The sequence below is a fragment of the Dermochelys coriacea genome, chromosome 6 (assembly GCF_009764565.3).
Source record: "Dermochelys coriacea isolate rDerCor1 chromosome 6, rDerCor1.pri.v4, whole genome shotgun sequence".
In the NCBI taxonomy this organism is placed as follows: domain Eukaryota; kingdom Metazoa; phylum Chordata; order Testudines; family Dermochelyidae; genus Dermochelys; species Dermochelys coriacea.
The window spans coordinates 790,997-806,515 of NC_050073.1; the positions used below are offsets into that span (position 1 = coordinate 790,997).

A 15,519-nucleotide genomic window follows, 5' to 3' on the forward strand; every position below is an offset into this window, starting at 1 on the left:
TTAGGATCTGAATTCAGGTGCTGAAGCAGGGTTTAATCCAGATTAGCTCATCCACTTCGAAGTCACACCTTTAGCTATTTCTGATTACTTTTCCTGGGTGTCCCCATGTGGACAAGCCCTAGACCCTCCTCAGGCCCTAGACATTGTTAGGGTTCTGCTTAGCACTTTTCAAATGATACAGAAAAGAAATTCTGTTTTTTCTTCTTAAAATCCATTTGAATGGCTGCAACGTAGCATCCTGACTTTGAAGAGAAGAGAACTCCAAGACCTACAAACCCGGGCCATGGTCTGGAAGGACTGACGAAGAGTTCTAGGCACCTCTGGTCCCGTGTCAATGGGAAAAGGAGTGGAGAAGTGAAGTGAAGTGAATTTAGCACCATTATTAAGACTAAGACTTGCATCCACTCAGTGAAGACATTGTGGCTACTATTCAAATGACCAATCTTGCTCTCGGCATATGAGTCAGAATGGTAAGAAATATGGTTATTTCTGGGATTTACCCGCAGGAAAATTCCCTGAATAATGACAGATAAAAGGGCGTTACCAATTGCTCAGGTCAAGGTGAACTTCCCAGAGGCGGGGAGCAACAGATTGGCTGCCCCTGGTGCCCCACACATCCGGTGAGGGCGCTGTGACGTGGTGAGTGCAAACCTGCTGCCAGCATCCCCGTCGCCGCGTGGGTTGAGCCTTTTGGCTGGGGGTCCATTCTCTGGTTCTTGGGGCACTTGTGCAGCGTTAGCCCCAACGTTACCCCACAAGAACCTGCGCTGAAATCCCCCCATGGCCATGCCAGGTAACTGCCCCGTGCAGAACGGTGGCCCCGCAGCCGGGTTGGCCAAGCGGCCACATGTGCAGGGGGTGGCGGGCGAGGTTGGTTTGCGGCACTGGAGGGGAAAGCTGATGGCAGGAGATTGTGAGGCAGAAAATGAAGGTTGTTGGTTATGTCTACACTACGAGCACTGCATTGGCACAGCTGAAGGCACTTGGCCATTTTCTCTTGGGGTTATACACCTCCCCAGGCAGCCGGAGCTGGGCCAAGAGAACAATTCCTCCAGCCACTCCCCGCGTCTCCACTGAACTGCACGCAAGGATTCGATTTTGCTCAGCAAAGCTTGATTTCACCGTGCCCGTCCAGCCCCAGTGCAGATCCATTTCCCGGGAGAACTGCTGGCATGCCCAGGAAGAAACCTGCCACCTGAGATGATATTAGCAGCTGATGTCCAGTTATCGGCTCGGTCCTGGGGGCTGATGACCATTTTTATAAGGTGTTGGGGTTGGAATCTCAACACATGAAATTGGGTTTCCCCTGTTTACTGCAACCGGGAACATGGAAATAGATACAAAGTCATGCTGCAATTTCCTCCTTTTGGGCCACTGGGAAAATTAAATTGAAAAAAAAAAGCTTAAAAATAAACCTTGTTGTTGTCCAGTGAAATGCTACAAAAATAGACCCTGAGTTTTGCCACCTCGCAGGACGACACTGGGGGGTATGAATCTGAGGTCAGTGTTCAGTAAACCAGCGTGTGCAAAAGAGGGGCAGGTAGGACCTGGGCCTGCCAAACACGAGCACTGAGAACAGCTGGGATGGATCAGAAGGAGTCACCCCAAACCCATGAGCAGAGAGTCCCACCAGCTAAGAGTTAGTGGAATATGGCTGCCTCAAGGCCAATGGGAGTTAGAAGCCAAAGGATGCTTGAGGACATGGGCCACGAATGGTTTGATGGCTGGCACAGAAGAGCAAGTCCTGAGCTCGGCCGGCAACCACTGGAGAAAGGACGATCAGCTCCGGCCCACCAGTCGAGAGAGTCCTTGCTGCTCCAGTCACATACCCTGGGGCGGCCTCTCCCCCAGGGAGACATGGGGAGCCCCCAGAAGAACATCCCCGTTCACTGCCATCAGACAGAGCGGGTCAGTGCTGGGGCAGGGGGTTATCGTGGGGAGCTGAATTTGGGGGATCTCAGTGGCCAGGCCTGGGGGAGGGGTGGTGTTAGGGCTCCCCCCTGCCGTGCTCCTCTCTTTTGGAGGCTCACAGGGCACCTTGTGCACATGGTCTGGCCTTGGTGTGCAGGGCTGGGGAGACCGTACAGGGACGTGAGGGGGCTGCAGATCTGGGCCCTGCTCTGGGGGGCAGGTTCCTGCAGCCCCGTGGCAAGGCTTGGCTTTGCACCCAGAGCCGAAGAGGGTCTTGAGTCGGATTCGTTTTGCCAAACAATCTGTGGGGATCTAGTGCGTTTCTTCTGCAGCCCTCTCCAGGGAGCCCACCTCTGCCGCTGGCAAATGCGACAGCCACACGGATTGCCGTCGGCGGGGCCCAAAGAGCCTGCCTGGCCTCGTGTGACCGTGGCACGAATCGTGCCTTGCATGGCTTCGCAGGCCAGGGGTCAGGGCTCTTCCAGGGCAGAGGCCTTGCCAAGGGCCCGGGAGGTTTCTCCTGCCTGGCACCGGGCAGGGTGGTGGCGTTTCCGCTGCAATATCTGTAGCTGCCTCGGGGGCGGCGGCGTGCTTGGGGGTTCGCCTGCAGGGCCCCGGACAGGGGACTCCCGCCGCTGCGGGGACAAATGGGCGCAGAGCGCCGGGAGTCTGGAGCCTGAGCTCCGAGGAGCCGAACCCTTGGCGGCCTGGCGCGCCGGGAAGCGGCCCCGTAACACCCAGAGCGGGGGGACCCTGCCGAAGACCCTGGGCTTGGAAACCGGGCTCCCCGCGGGGCGCGGCGCGGCGCGGCGAGGCGAGAGGCGGGGGCAGGCTCTGGCTGAGCAGCCCAAGGGAGGGGGAAGGAAGCTGCCGCGCGGAGCTTGCAGCAGCCCCCCCGCCCCCGCCCCCGCCGCTTTCCCCTCGCAGAGGAGCGGGGAGCAGGTGCCAGGCAGCCGGCGGCGGCCGCGGTGCAGAGCCGAGCCGAGCCGAGCCGAGCCCAGCCCCGCGCCGCGCCGCGCTCCGCCCCGCCGGCGAGGGAAAGCGCCAGAAGAGCCGCTGGCGGGTCTGAAGAAACCCGCCATGGGCTGCGCCGGACCCGTCGCGTCCTGGCTCCTGCTGCTGCTGACCTCGGCTCCTCTGCTCCGAGGTCAGGGGGCTGCAAAGCGGGGGGCGCCGGGGAGAAAGGCAGCGACTTGGGGACAGGCCCTTTGTGCGCAGGACTGGCTGGGGAGGAGAGGGGGCGCCGGGGGATTGCAAAGGGGGGCGCAGGTTTGGGGGTGCAGAGGGGATGGAAATGTGGGGGCGGGTGTAGGGGGACTGGGAGGGTAAGGCAAACGGAGCGGGGGGGGGTTAAGGAAGGGGTGACTCACAATCATTGGGGCTGGCAGATCCCCAGCTAGGCACAGAGCCGTCAGCGCCGCCAGCACACCCCATGCAGCGCCCCATGTTCGCTGCGCGGTGCCGGTGGATGGGGCGGGGACGGAGATTGCGGGGGTCAGGGCGCAGGATCGGGGTGCTGGGGGGCTGAGCTGGGGGCTGGGCAAGGACCGTGCCACAGGCGGAGGCCCGGGAAGAAGCAGGGGCTGTTCTGCTGTTGCCCCAAGACATGGGGCAGGAACCCAGGTGTCCGGGCCTCAATTTTTCCGTCCTAATTCTCGAGCTATTTCCACTCGATCCACGACTCTCCTTCCTGGGCACCTCGGCCTGTCCCCTCTGGGGGGCGCCGGCTCCCACCCGCCCCGGGACAGAGCCTGGCTGGCTCAGGGGGGCAGGATGCGGCAGGAGCAGGGCCTGGCTGGCTCAGGAGGGCCGGGCCGTGTCAGGGGGCCGGGCTGGGCCGGGATCCCTGTTCTCTCAGGGAGCCGCATCCCATCATGTGCCACGTTCAGAGCAATTAGCGTCTGGCCGGCAGCTGCCCCCCGCGGGCCGGGGCAGCCACAGCCCCGCTCGTCACATCAGCCAGCCCCGCGTGTGGAGGACTGACAGCGCGGTGCCCCCCACTCCCGATCTGCAGCCCTGGCTAGCCCAGCCCTGCCCCCCAGAGCTCTGCCGGTGCCCCCCACTCCCGACCTGCAGCCCCGGCCAGCCCAGCCCCCCAGAGCTCTGCCGGTGCCCCCCACTCCCGACCTGCAGCCCCGGCCCGCCCAGCCCTGTCCCCCACTCCCGACCTGCAGCCCCGGCCAGCCCAGCCCCCCAGAGCTCTGCCGGTGCCCCCCACTCCCGACCTGCAGCCCCGGCCCGCCCAGCCCTGCCCCCCAGAGCTCTGCCGGTGCCCCCCACTCCGGACCTGCAGCCCCGGCCCGCCCAGCCCTGTCCCCCACTCCGGACCTGCAGCCCTGGCCCGCCCAGCCCTGTCCCCCACTCCCGACCTGCAGCCCCGACCAGCCCAGCCCTGCCCCCCAGAGCTCTGCCGGTGCCCCCCACTCCGGACCTGCAGCCCAGCCCTGCCCCCCACTCCCGACCTGCAGCCCCGGCCCGCCCAGCCCTGCCCCCCACTCCCGACCTGCAGCCCAGTCCTGCCCCCCACTCCCGACCTGCAGCCCCGGCCAGCCCAGCCCCCCAGAGCTCTGCCGGTGCCCCCCACTCCCGACCTGCAGCCCCGGCCAGCCCAGCCCCCCAGAGCTCTGCCGGTGCCCCCCACTCCAGACCTGCAGCCCCAGCTAGCCCAGCCCTGCCCCCCAGAGCTCTGCCGGTGCCCCCCACTCCCGACCTGCAGCCCCGGCCAGCCCAGCGCAGCCCTGCCCCCCAGCTCTGCCGGTGCCCCTCACTCCTGACCTGCAGTGCTCTGGGGCTCAGGGCTGGGTTAGCAGGGGGCTGCGGGTCAGGAGTGAGGGGCACCGGTGGGGCTGGGGACTCTCTCTCTTGTTTAACCCCTCACTCCTCGCAGGGCTGCCGCTGAAGGATGAGTCCCCCATGACCCCTTCCCCACAGCTAGAGGCCTCGTCGTTGGGGGGCCCGGCTGGTGGCTCAGCCCTGGGGGGCTCCACGCCTCCCCCTGGGGTCCCCGAGAGTCTGTCTGAGCTACTGCAGGGCATCCTGCTGAAGAAGGAGTTTCTGGGGCAGGCCGAGCCCCCCCCTGGTGAGTTCCCCTTTCCCTCCCGGCTATGTGTGGGGCATGGGGGGCTGGGAGGTTGAGACTCGCTGGGGGTGTTCTGTGGGGGGGTCTGCATTGTGTTGGAGCAGTAGGACATAGAGAATAGGGGGAGGGAACTGGGGGCGGGGGAGGCTCCAAGGGAATGAGTGGGAGGCTGGGGGAAGGTGTGTGGGATCAATGGGGGAGGGGGAGCAGGTGGAGGCTGCGGGGCTGGAAATAGTGAGGGGAGGGGCACATTTATGGGGGCGGGGGGCTGGCTGAGGACTTGGGGGAGATGGGGAGGCTGGGTGGGTGGGTGGCTTGGTGGGGGCTCAGGAGGGGTGGGGTGGCTCGGTGGGGGGAGATGGGAGGCTGGGCTGCTCTCACCGCCTGCCCCCCTCTCCCCCCAGGCAGCCCCCCGGCCTCACAACCCCCGGTCTCGCCATCGTCCCCCCAGCGCCTGGACTCCGGGGTCCTCGGCACGGATGCGGCCTCCCCACTCACCACGGCCGTGCTGCCTCCCCAGCCCACCGCCCCGGGGGCCCCCGGCTTCCTCACCACTCCGCCGGGCTCCACTGCCACCCCCCTGCACCTGCTGCCCCCTCCCACGGGGAGCGACGAGGGGGGCCATGTCACCATGACAACCTACGTCCCCGAGGGCGATGAAGAAACCACGACAACGCTCATCACTACGACGACCATCACCACGGTGCATGCGCCCGGTGAGGGGGGTCCTGGTCCTCTAGGGGCTTCAGGGATTGGCTTGTGGGGATGGCAGCGGATGGGGCAGGGGCCTTTCCCCTCTAGGGGGCGCTGACCCCAGGGCAGGAACTGGCCCGCTTGTGGTGGGGGGAAGAATTCCAGGTTTGTCTGACTCAGTTTCCCCTTCCCACAGTCCTTTGCAGTAACAACATCTCGGAGGTGGAGGGCTACGTGGAGTCCCCAGATTACGTGGGGGCTGCGTTCTATGGGGGGCTGGACTGTACCTACAGCATCCGGGTCTACATGGGCTACGGGGTTGAGGTGCAGGTAAGGGGGGCAGGAAGGACGGAGAGGGGGACTGAGAGCTGGTTTGGTGGGAAGGGATGTTTGGAGGCTGGGCCACAGCTGTGGGAGGGCAGGGTGGGGGGAAGGGAATGGGGGGGCAGGAGAGGCCAGTCCAGGGGGCTGAGGATGTTGGGGGCCTGAGCTGGGGAGGTTGGGGCAGGAGGCAATTGGGGGACGTTGGGGGGTTGATCTGGAGCAGGGTGCGTTGGGGGGCACTGGGGTCCTGGGTTCTGACCCTGCCTCCTGCCCCCCCCCAAGGTGCAGACCCTGAACCTGTCCAAGGACGATTCCCTCACCGTGGAGGGGCTGGGCGGCGAGACCCCAGCTGTCCTGGCCAATGAGTCCCTGATGGTGGAGGGTCAGGTGATCCGCAGCCCAACCAATCAGGTGCTGATTCACTTCCAGAGCTACCATGCCACTGCCCCCAGCGTCTTCAAGTTCCACTACCAGGGTAAGGGCCGCCCCTTTAACGAGCAGGGGGCGGGGACCGTTTCCACCACCCCTTTAACAGTTGGGAACGGACATTTACCCCCACCCCTTTAAGGGGTGTGCATTGGATCCTTTCCTCTGCCCCTTGAACATTGCCTGCCATCCCTTTAAGAGGCGAGTGGTTGAAAGGCCCCCCCCGTCTTAAAGGGGATGACTCCACCCACCAAATAGGCCGACGGGGGTGAGTCCTGCCGTCCTTGTCCCAGGTAGAGGATGGGGTGAGTCCCCCATCCCTTTAAGAGAGGGACGGGAGGAGGAACAAATGTATGTTCTCTTAAAGGGGAGGAGTGAATCATGGTGTCCCTTTAAGAGCAAACAGTGAGATGACTCTCTCACCCTCCCTTTAATGGGAGCCAAAGGCAACAAATGTTCCTCTTCCCCTCCAATGGCACCATCCCTTTAAAAAGCCAAGCACCATGGGAGTTCCCCACATGGTCCAGCTGCTCTTTAACAGGCAGCTCCAGAGTAAAAAAAAAATTTTTGTCCCCCAGACAGTTATTTCCTTTCGGTATTTGTCCTCCAGACGGAAATGGTTTTTTTCTCCTCACCCGTGTCTCTCCCTCCCCAGCCTTTCTGCTGAGCTGCGGCTTCCCCAGCCGGCCGGAGAACGGGGACGTGAGCGTCACCGACCTGCACCCAGGTGGCGCCGCCACCTTTAAGTGCGAGCTGGGCTTCCAGCTGCGGGGGGAGGAGACCTTGATCTGCCTCAACGTCAGTCGCCCCCGCTGGAGCAGTGCCAGCCCCGCCTGCGTGGGTGAGCCCCACCCCTGCCAGGGGAGGGGTGGGGGGCTGGGCATGCGGGGGCGGGGTGGGGGAGGGACTTGGAGTGCAGGAAGGGGGCGTGGGTGCTGGGGGCAAGGGAAGGCCCAGTGGGGAATGAAATTGGGGGTACGGGGGCCCCGTGGGGGGCACCCCGGCCCTGTGCCTCACCCCCTGCCCCTCCCCGCAGCGGCCTGCGGGGGGGCTGTGCGGAACGCCTCCCATGGGCGCATCGTGGCCCCCGAGGGGCTGGGCGGGCGCGGTGCCAACCTGACCTGCCGCTGGCTGCTGGAGGCACCCGACGGGCAGCGGCTCCACCTGCACTTCGAGCGACTGGCGCTGGACGAGGACAACGACCGGTGAGCAGGCTGCAGGACTGGACGGTGACCCACAATAAGTGGGGTGGCAGTGGGGGGGAGGGGCAGGAGTGTGGCAGGAGTTGGGGTGGTGGTGGGGGAGGGGCAGGAGTGTGGCGGGGGTTGGGGAGGGGGCAGGGGATGTGGGGGGACTTGGGGGGCATGGGAGATGGGGGAGGAGGCAGGGGATGTGGGGGGAGTTGAGGGACACGAGAATTGCAGGTTTGGACAGGGCAGGCAGCAGCAGGGGGCCGGGTGGGGGTGGGGCCTAACCCTGTGCCCCACCCCCTGACCCCCCCGGCCCCCCAGGCTGGTGATCCGCAGTGGCAGTAGCCGGCTCTCCCCCCTGATCTACGACTCGGACATGGACGACGTGCCGGAGCGGGGCCTGCTCAGCGACGCCCAGTCCCTCTTCCTGGAGCTGGGGTCCGAGAGCCCCGGGGCCCCCCTCATTATGGGGCTGCGCTATGAGGGTAAGAACCTGCCCCCCGCCGGGCCCCCCCGGCCCCTCCATGTGGTCTCCCCCGCCCCCTGCTGGCCCAGCCGGGCAGCGCGGCTCTCTCTGACTCAGCTCCCCCTGCTGGCAGCCTTTGACGAGGACCGGTGCTACGAGCCGTTCCTGGCGCATGGGAACTTCAGCACGTCGGACCCGCTGTACCGGGTGGGGGCGCAGGTGGAGTTCGCCTGCAGTGCCGGCTACATGCTGGAGCAGGGCCCGGCCACCATCGAGTGCGTCGACCCCTCGGACCCACATTGGAACGAGAGCGAGCCCACCTGCAAAGGTAACGCTCCCCGCAGCCCCCCTCCCCCGCGGTGCACCTCGCTCCCGACCCGCGGTGCCCCTCACTGCCAACCCGCAGCCCCCGCGGTGCTCCTCACTACCGACCTGCAGGCCCCGATGACACTGGTGCTCTCCACAGCGCTGTGTGGGGGGGAGCTGTCTGACCCGGCCGGCGTGGTGCTCTCCCCCGACTGGCCACAGAGCTATGGCAAAGGCCAGGACTGCGTCTGGAATATCCGGGTGCAGGAGGAGAAGCGGGTCCTGCTGGACGTTGAAATGTAGGTAACCCCCCCCGGAAACCTTCCTCCTTCTCCTCTGTCCCAGACCGCCGAGCCCCCCCAATTTTTCCACTGTCATGACCCATTTCCCCCCATCATCCCACTTCTCTCACCAACTGTGCTGTCAGGTATCCCACTGCTGACACCAATGTACCCCATCGCTCCCCTCTGACTCCGTAACCTCTCATCGCTGCCCTGGCCCCCAGTCTCACTCTCTAGCCTCCTGACACCATCCCACCCCCCCACAGCCTAAACATCCGGAAGAGCGATGTGCTGACAGTGCTGGACGGCGAGGACCTGACGGGCCGGGTGCTGGGGCAGTACATGGGCACCCACCCCCGCTTCCGCCTCTACACCTCGGCCAGCGCCGCCACACTGCAGTTCCAGTCGGACCCCAGCGACCCCCTCTTTGGCCTGAGCCAGGGCTTCCTCATCCGCTTCTCTGGTAGGGCCCTTGTGGAGAGTCGGTGAGGCAGTGGGGGATGGAGGGAGGTTAGGGTGGAAGGAGGGGTCGGCTGGGAGGGGGTACTGAGGCAGCAGGAGGGAGGGATCACAGGGAGACACGAGGGGATCAGCTGGAAGGGGGGAACGAGGGCAGGGGAAGGGAGCACGGGGGGGGTTCTGAGGCAGCAGGAGAGGAGGGGTGGGGGGCTGAAGGGGGACCCAGGCTGGAGGAGGGTGGGGGCCGGGGGTGGCAGGAAGGAAACCCTGCCCCCCTCACCTTTCCACCCCTAGAGGTGCCCCGGAATGACACGTGCCCAGAGCTGCCAGAGGTGGAGTTTGGCTGGCGCACGGCCTCGCACGCAGCTGCCATCCGGGGCACGGTGCTCACTTACCAGTGCGAGCCGGGCTATGACATCGTCGGCTCCGACATCCTCACCTGCCAGTGGGACCTGGCCTGGAGCAACAGCCCCCCCACTTGCCAGAAGAGTGAGTGATCCCTGCCCCCCCATCTTTCCCGGGACCCTTAGTCCCTGGGCTGCCTGTGGATCCCACTACTACCACCAACAGTGCAGCCAGGCATCCCTAACCCCAATGGGCCTGAGTTTGGATCCCACCTCCCCCACCAATGGCATGGCCAGGTATCCCTCTATCCCTCCCCTTCCTGTCTCCTGTCTTCTCACCATGATCTACTTTCGGTCACTTCCTCCCCACCCCCCGTTATCCCTTGGCTACTTAACAGGGTAGCCTGGTAACCCCATTGCTACTGCGGCACAATCAGGGATCCCATAGTACCAACAACAGAGTGGCCAGCAGTACCAAGTCAGCCAGCCATCCCACTGCTCCCAGTAGTAGCACAGCTGGGTATCCCACTTCTGCCACCAGTCCTTAGGCTACCTCAGGCTGGGGCTCAGTGCTAAGGTGCCTGCCTTTTGCACCAAAAGGGGAGTCCACTCCCTTTCCTGAGACCCATCCTAGGGTTCACCCCGTCTGGGGAGAGCCCATGCCAGGGGAGCAAGAGAGAGGGACCTGCCCCTCTCTGAGGCTCAGAGCCAAGCTTCCCCGTTGGAATCTCACCACAGTGCCAAGAGAGTATCCCCTCCCTACGATGAGACCCCCCCTGGCCGGAGGTGGTGGAGTGAAGTATCCCACTGCTCCCACCACTATTGAACAAATCCCCAGCTAGGGCTGGAGGCCAGGTTGTGAATTCAAATCCCATCTCAGACACAGGAAAAGGGGAGCGTCCTTTCCTCTTGCAGGGGACCTTAGCCACAAAGTTCCAGGTTGGATATCCTACATCTCACATCAGTGATGGTGTTGTGGCCCCTGCCACCATCCCAGGGGTGAGGTCATGGCTCCCACCACGCAGGCCAATGACGGACTCTTGGGATCCCACCGCTAACACCAGTTTAGTGCTTCAGTCCAAGGTTGCGGTTGAGTCTCTGTCCTGACTTGGGGGAGCTCAAGTATGTGTCTGGGTGTCTCATGCCCTGTTGCGTCCTCCCCCCACAGTCGTGAACTGTGCTGACCCAGGGGAGATCGCCAACGGGAAGCGAAGTGTCTCAGACCGACGCTTCTCCATCGGCTCCCACGTCCAGTACTTCTGCCACGAGGGCTACGTGGTGGAGGGGAGCAGCACCCTGACCTGCTATAACCGCGACACTGGAACCCCCAAATGGAGCGACCGCGTCCCCAAGTGTGTCTGTGAGTGCAGAGGGCTGCAAGTCGGGATTGAGGGGCGCCGGCAGGGCGGGGGGCTGTGGGTCGGAAGTGGGGGGTGCCGCCGGGCTGGGGGGCTGCGGGTCAGGTGTGGGGGCGCCACAGGACGGAGGGGCTGCAGATCAGGAGTGGGTGGGGCTGCGGGTTGGGATGGGGGGGCGTCGCAGGGCGGGGGGGCTGTGGGTCAGGAGTGGGGGGGGCTGCGGGTTGGGATTGGGGGGTGCCACGGGGGGGGCAGTGTCGAGGGCTCTCTCTCTCTGGCAGTGAAGTACGAGCCGTGTCTGAACCCTGGCGTCCCCGAGAACGGCTACCAGACGCTCTACAAGCATCACTACCAGGCGGGCGAGTCGCTGCGTTTCTTCTGCTACGAGGGCTTCGAGCTCATCGGGGAGGTGACCATCACCTGCATCGCGGGGCACCCCTCCCAGTGGACCAGCCAGCCGCCCCTCTGCAAAGGTACCGCCCCCCGCCCTGCCGCGCCCCCCACTCCCGACCCGCAGCGCCACCGCCCTGCCGTGCCCCCCCAGCTCTCCAGTGCCCCTCACTCCCAGCCCCCAGCCCTGCGCCTCCAGCTCTGCCGGTGCCCCTCACTCCCGACCCCCAGCCCGCAGCCCTGCGCCTCCAGCTCTGCCAGTGCCCCTCACTCCCGACCCCCAGCCCTGCGCCTCCAGCTCTGCCAGTGCCCCTCACTCCCGACCCCCAGCCCTGCGCCTCCAGCTCTGCCGGTGCCCCTCACTCCTGACCCGCAGCCCCCTGCCAGCCCAGCCCTGCCCCCCAGCCCTGCCGGTGCCCCTCACTCCCGACCCGCAGCCTCTTGGTTCTCTTCTAAGTCTTTCTCTGCTCTGTTCTCAGTGGCGTATGAGGAGTTACTGGACAACCGGAAGCTAGAAGGTCATTTAAATTACAGGCACAGGGGGCTCAGTAGGTGGCACTGTGGGGCATAGGGCAGGGGGGCTCAGGAGTGGGTGCTGTGGGGCTGGGAGCAGGGGGGGCTCCATGGGGGGTGCTGTGGGGCAGAGGGCTCAGTGAGGGGCACTGTGGAGTGGGGGACTCAGTGGGGGGCACCATGGTGCAGGGAGCATGGGTGCTGTGGGGCAGGGAGCAGGGGGGCTCAGCGGGGGCGCTGTGGGACAGGGGGCACTGTGGGGCAGAGAGCAGGGTGGTTTGGGGGAGCACCATGGGATAGGGAGCTCTGCGGGGCTCGGGGGGGCACCGTGCGGCGGGGGTTCAGCAGGGGGCTCAGCGGGGTGGGGGTTCAGCAGGGGGCTCAGCGAGGGACACCGTGGGGCGGGGATTCAGCAGGGGGCACCATGGGGCAGGGGTTCAGCAGGGGGCTCAGCGGGGGGCACCGTGGGGCGGGGATTCAGCAGGGGGCACCATGGGGCAGGGGTTCAGCAGGGGGCTCGGATTCAGCAGGGGGCACCATGGGGCAGGGGTTCAGCAGGGGGCTCAGCGGGGGGCACCGTGGGGTGGGGATTCAGCAGGGGGCGCTCTCCCCTTGGCCGTCACTGCTGGTCCCCGTGCCACACTAGGGGATGCTGCAGGGAACAGGACAGGGATGCTATGATGTCATTGGTTTTGCTCTTTCTGATTGGCCGCCTGTCTCTGCGCAGTCACCCAGACAACAGACCCCTCCCACCAGATGGAGGGGGGTAACATCGCCCTGGCGATTTTCCTGCCAATCATCCTGGTCATTCTCCTGATTGGCGGCATTTACATCTATTACACCAAGTAAGCCACAGCCAATGAGGACAGAGGGTGTGGCAGCTGGGAGGCGGGGCTTGGGGCTCTTAAAGGGGCAGGGTGATCATTGAGGGTGGGGCTTTGGAGTCTTAAAGGGGCGGGTTGGAATGGGGGTGGAATGATATTCGTTGGGGGTGGAGCTGGAGACTCTTAAAGGGGTGGTGGCCCCGTCGCCTGTGGGGTGGAGCCGGGTCCCCCGTGTGGTTCTCACTCCCCCACATCTCTGTGCCAGGTTCCAGGGCAAGTCCCTGTTTGGCTTCTCCAGCTCCCACAGCTACAGGCCCATCACCGTGGAGTCCGACTTCAGCAACCCGCTCTACGAGGCTGGGGTGAGTCGCTCCCACGGCGTCGGGCTGCCAACTTCCTAATCGCACGAAACCGAAAACCCCCTCCCCGATGCCCCGCCCCCTTCCCTCCATCGCTCGCTCTTCCCCACTCTCTCTTTCACTGGGCTGGTGCAGGGTGCGGGCTCTGGGTGGGGGCTCAGGGCTGGGGCAGGGGGTTCGGGTGCAGGAGGGGGTTCAGGCTCTGGGGTCAGGCTGGGGATATGAGGGATTTGGAGTGCAGGAGGGGGTTTGGGTCCAGGAGGGAGTTAGGGTACAGGGGAAGTTCCGATCTGGGGCAGTGTGTTTGGGGTGTAGGAGGGGGTCCGGTGTGTGGGAGGAGTTAGGCTGTGGGAAGTGGCTCAGGGTTGGGGCAGTGTGTTCGGGTTGCAGGACAGGGTGCGATGTGGGAGAGAGTTAGGGTGCGGGAGGGGGCTCAGGGCTGGAGTAGGGGTTGGGGTACAGGGGGGGTTCTGACCTGGGTTGGGGTTTTGGGTGCAGGAGGGAGTTTGGGTACGGGAGGGGGCTCAGGGCTGGGGCAGGGGGTTCTGGGTGCAGGCTCTGGGAAGGAGTTTAGGGTGTGGGAGGGGGCTCAAGGCTGGGGCAGTGGTTTCGGGGTGCGGGCTCCGGTGGGGCAGTGCTTACCTCCCAGAAGCAGCCGCCATTTCCAGTCCCTTGGCAGATGGGCCAGAGGGCTCTGCGCTGCCCCTGCCCACAGGTGCTGGCCCCGCAGCTCCCATTGGTCACGGTTCCCAGCCAATAGGAGCTGTGGAGCCGGCGCTGGGGGCGGGGGCAGTGCACGGAGACCCCTGCCCCCCGGGACATGCCCGTTGCTGCTGGGAGCCGCATGGGGCCGGGGCAGGCAGGGAGCCTGGGTTAGCCCCACTGCGCCGCCGACCGGACTTTTAACGGCCCGGAGCCGCCAGGGTCCCTTTTCAACCAGGTGTTTCAGTCAAAAACCAGACACCTGGCGACCCTAGGCGGGAGCCCCTCCCCCACTGTACCCCCCCAATGGGAGCCCCCAAGGGGGAGGCCAGTGTCGGCCAGGGGGCTGCATGGGGGGAGCTATTGGCTGGGGGGATGGGCTGGGAACAGATGTGGGCGAGCTCTTTGCTGGGGGGATGGGAACGGATGGGGGGGGCTCAGATTCCCAAAGTGACGCTGTGTTTCCCCTGTCTCTGCCCCCCAGGACACCAGGGAATATGAAGTGTCCATCTGACGGGCGATGTGCCCCGTCCGGAGCAAGGAGGCATCTGGCGGAAAGGAAGAGACGAGGCGGGGGGAGGGGTTTGAGGGGGGGCAGCGCGTGGTGGCGGGGCCCTGTCCTATCTCTCCGCTCCCCCCATCTCCCCCCCTTTTGTACATATCCAGGTCCATGTGCCAACGTTCACAACTTTTCTGCTTTGGTAATTAGTTAATTAATTTATAACCCCGCCCCCTGGGTTCATTATTTATTTTATTTATTTATTTATTTATTTGTTTATTTGCATGGCCCTAGCTGGCAAGGCGCAGGGTCTGTGCTGCCCCCCCCCCCCCACCTTCCAAGACCGACCGGACGTTGTTGGAAACCCTGCAGTGACAAACCATCCCAACTTGGCGCACGCGGCCCTGCGGCTCCCCGGAGATCCTCCAGCGACAACCTGCAATAACGTAGGCCCACCCTGCAATCGCAGCAATGCACAAAGCCCCGTGGCTCGCGGGGCCCTGTAGTAACTAAGGGGTGCAGCTGCCTTGGGGTGTTCAGGAGACCCTACAATAATACATTAGCACGCAGAGCTCTGGAGCATGGCGTAGACCGCCTGAGAGACCATCCAATAACAAACCAAGCCTCTCCCCCCCCCCGCCCCCGTCTTGTGACGCTGTCCTTCCCTTTAAGGGAAAAGCCAGAGGGTATTTATAAATACCTTCTTGTGTTTTATACTGTATCCCTTTAAGGGTATTCAGGGTAGGAGGTTGTAGCTCTTTAAGGGTAAAAATAATTCCCCATTGCTCTTTTTAGGCATAAAATGCAGGGGATAGTTACTCCTGAACTCATCCCTTTAAGGGTAAAACAGGCAGGAGGGCATTTATTTTCACAATGCTCCTTTAAGGCTAAATATAATTGTTAATCATTACCTTTAACAGTAAAACACTGGCCCATAAATATCCCTAGAACCCACCCCTTTAAGGAGTCTAAAAAGAGACAGGAGGATACTGAGTTAAACATCATCCCGTTAAGGATAAAACATAGTTACAACTGACCCCTTTCCCTTTAAGCATTAAAACACAGGAGGATATTTAGTTTAACAGCATCTCTTTAAGGATAAAACACAGGGGAGATATTTACTTCTATGTTCACCCTTAAAGGGATGCTATTCAAAGTGTCCTCCTATCTTTGTTATTCTTAAAGGGATGGGTACAGCTGAGTATATCCCCTCCCCATGTTTTGTCCTTAAAGGGACATTCTCAAAATGAAATGATGTGGGACAGTGACATTGCCTTTAAAGAATGACATGTAGGAGGATACATATTATTCTGTTACGTCCCTTTAAATGCCTTTCACTCCGAGGGGCGGGAGGGAGGGATCGGCTTTTCCCCGACACACCCGCGTCTCTGGGGC

General features: G+C 63.5%; 1 protein-coding gene across 2 annotated transcripts; it reads left to right on the forward strand.

The window, feature by feature from the left end:
- The first annotated feature begins 2,586 nt into the window (after positions 1-2,586).
- On the forward strand, positions 2,587-15,269 carry SEZ6L2 (seizure related 6 homolog like 2). Of its 2 annotated transcripts, none has more exons than XM_038406507.2 (18): positions 2,587-3,058; positions 4,799-4,990; positions 5,395-5,706; positions 5,880-6,013; positions 6,290-6,482; positions 7,089-7,274; positions 7,470-7,638; positions 7,945-8,108; positions 8,223-8,417; positions 8,556-8,694; positions 8,943-9,139; positions 9,430-9,624; positions 10,648-10,839; positions 11,119-11,310; positions 11,707-11,745; positions 12,468-12,585; positions 12,830-12,926; positions 14,110-15,269. In XM_038406507.2, exons 1-18 carry the CDS (start codon positions 2,992-2,994, stop codon positions 14,137-14,139), a joined length of 2,811 nt encoding a protein of 936 aa, XP_038262435.1. In that variant the 5' UTR covers positions 2,587-2,991; the 3' UTR covers positions 14,140-15,269. The 2 variants fall into 2 exon arrangements, with proteins under 2 accessions (XP_038262435.1, XP_038262434.1); XM_038406506.2 differs by having other exon boundaries at positions 2,833-3,058; positions 11,707-11,775.
- The last annotated feature ends 250 nt before the right edge of the window (positions 15,270-15,519 follow it).

Coding starts and splice junctions, on each gene's coding strand:
- SEZ6L2 (XM_038406506.2), top strand. CDS start 2,992: ATGGGCTGCGCCGGACCCGTCGCGTCCTGGCTCCTGCTGCTGCTGACC. Junction 8,695..8,942: donor GTCCTGCTGGACGTTGAAAT/GTAGGTAACCCC, acceptor ACCCCCCCACAG/CCTAAACATCCGGAAGAGCG. Junction 12,927..14,109: donor ACCCGCTCTACGAGGCTGGG/GTGAGTCGCTCC, acceptor TCTGCCCCCCAG/GACACCAGGGAATATGAAGT.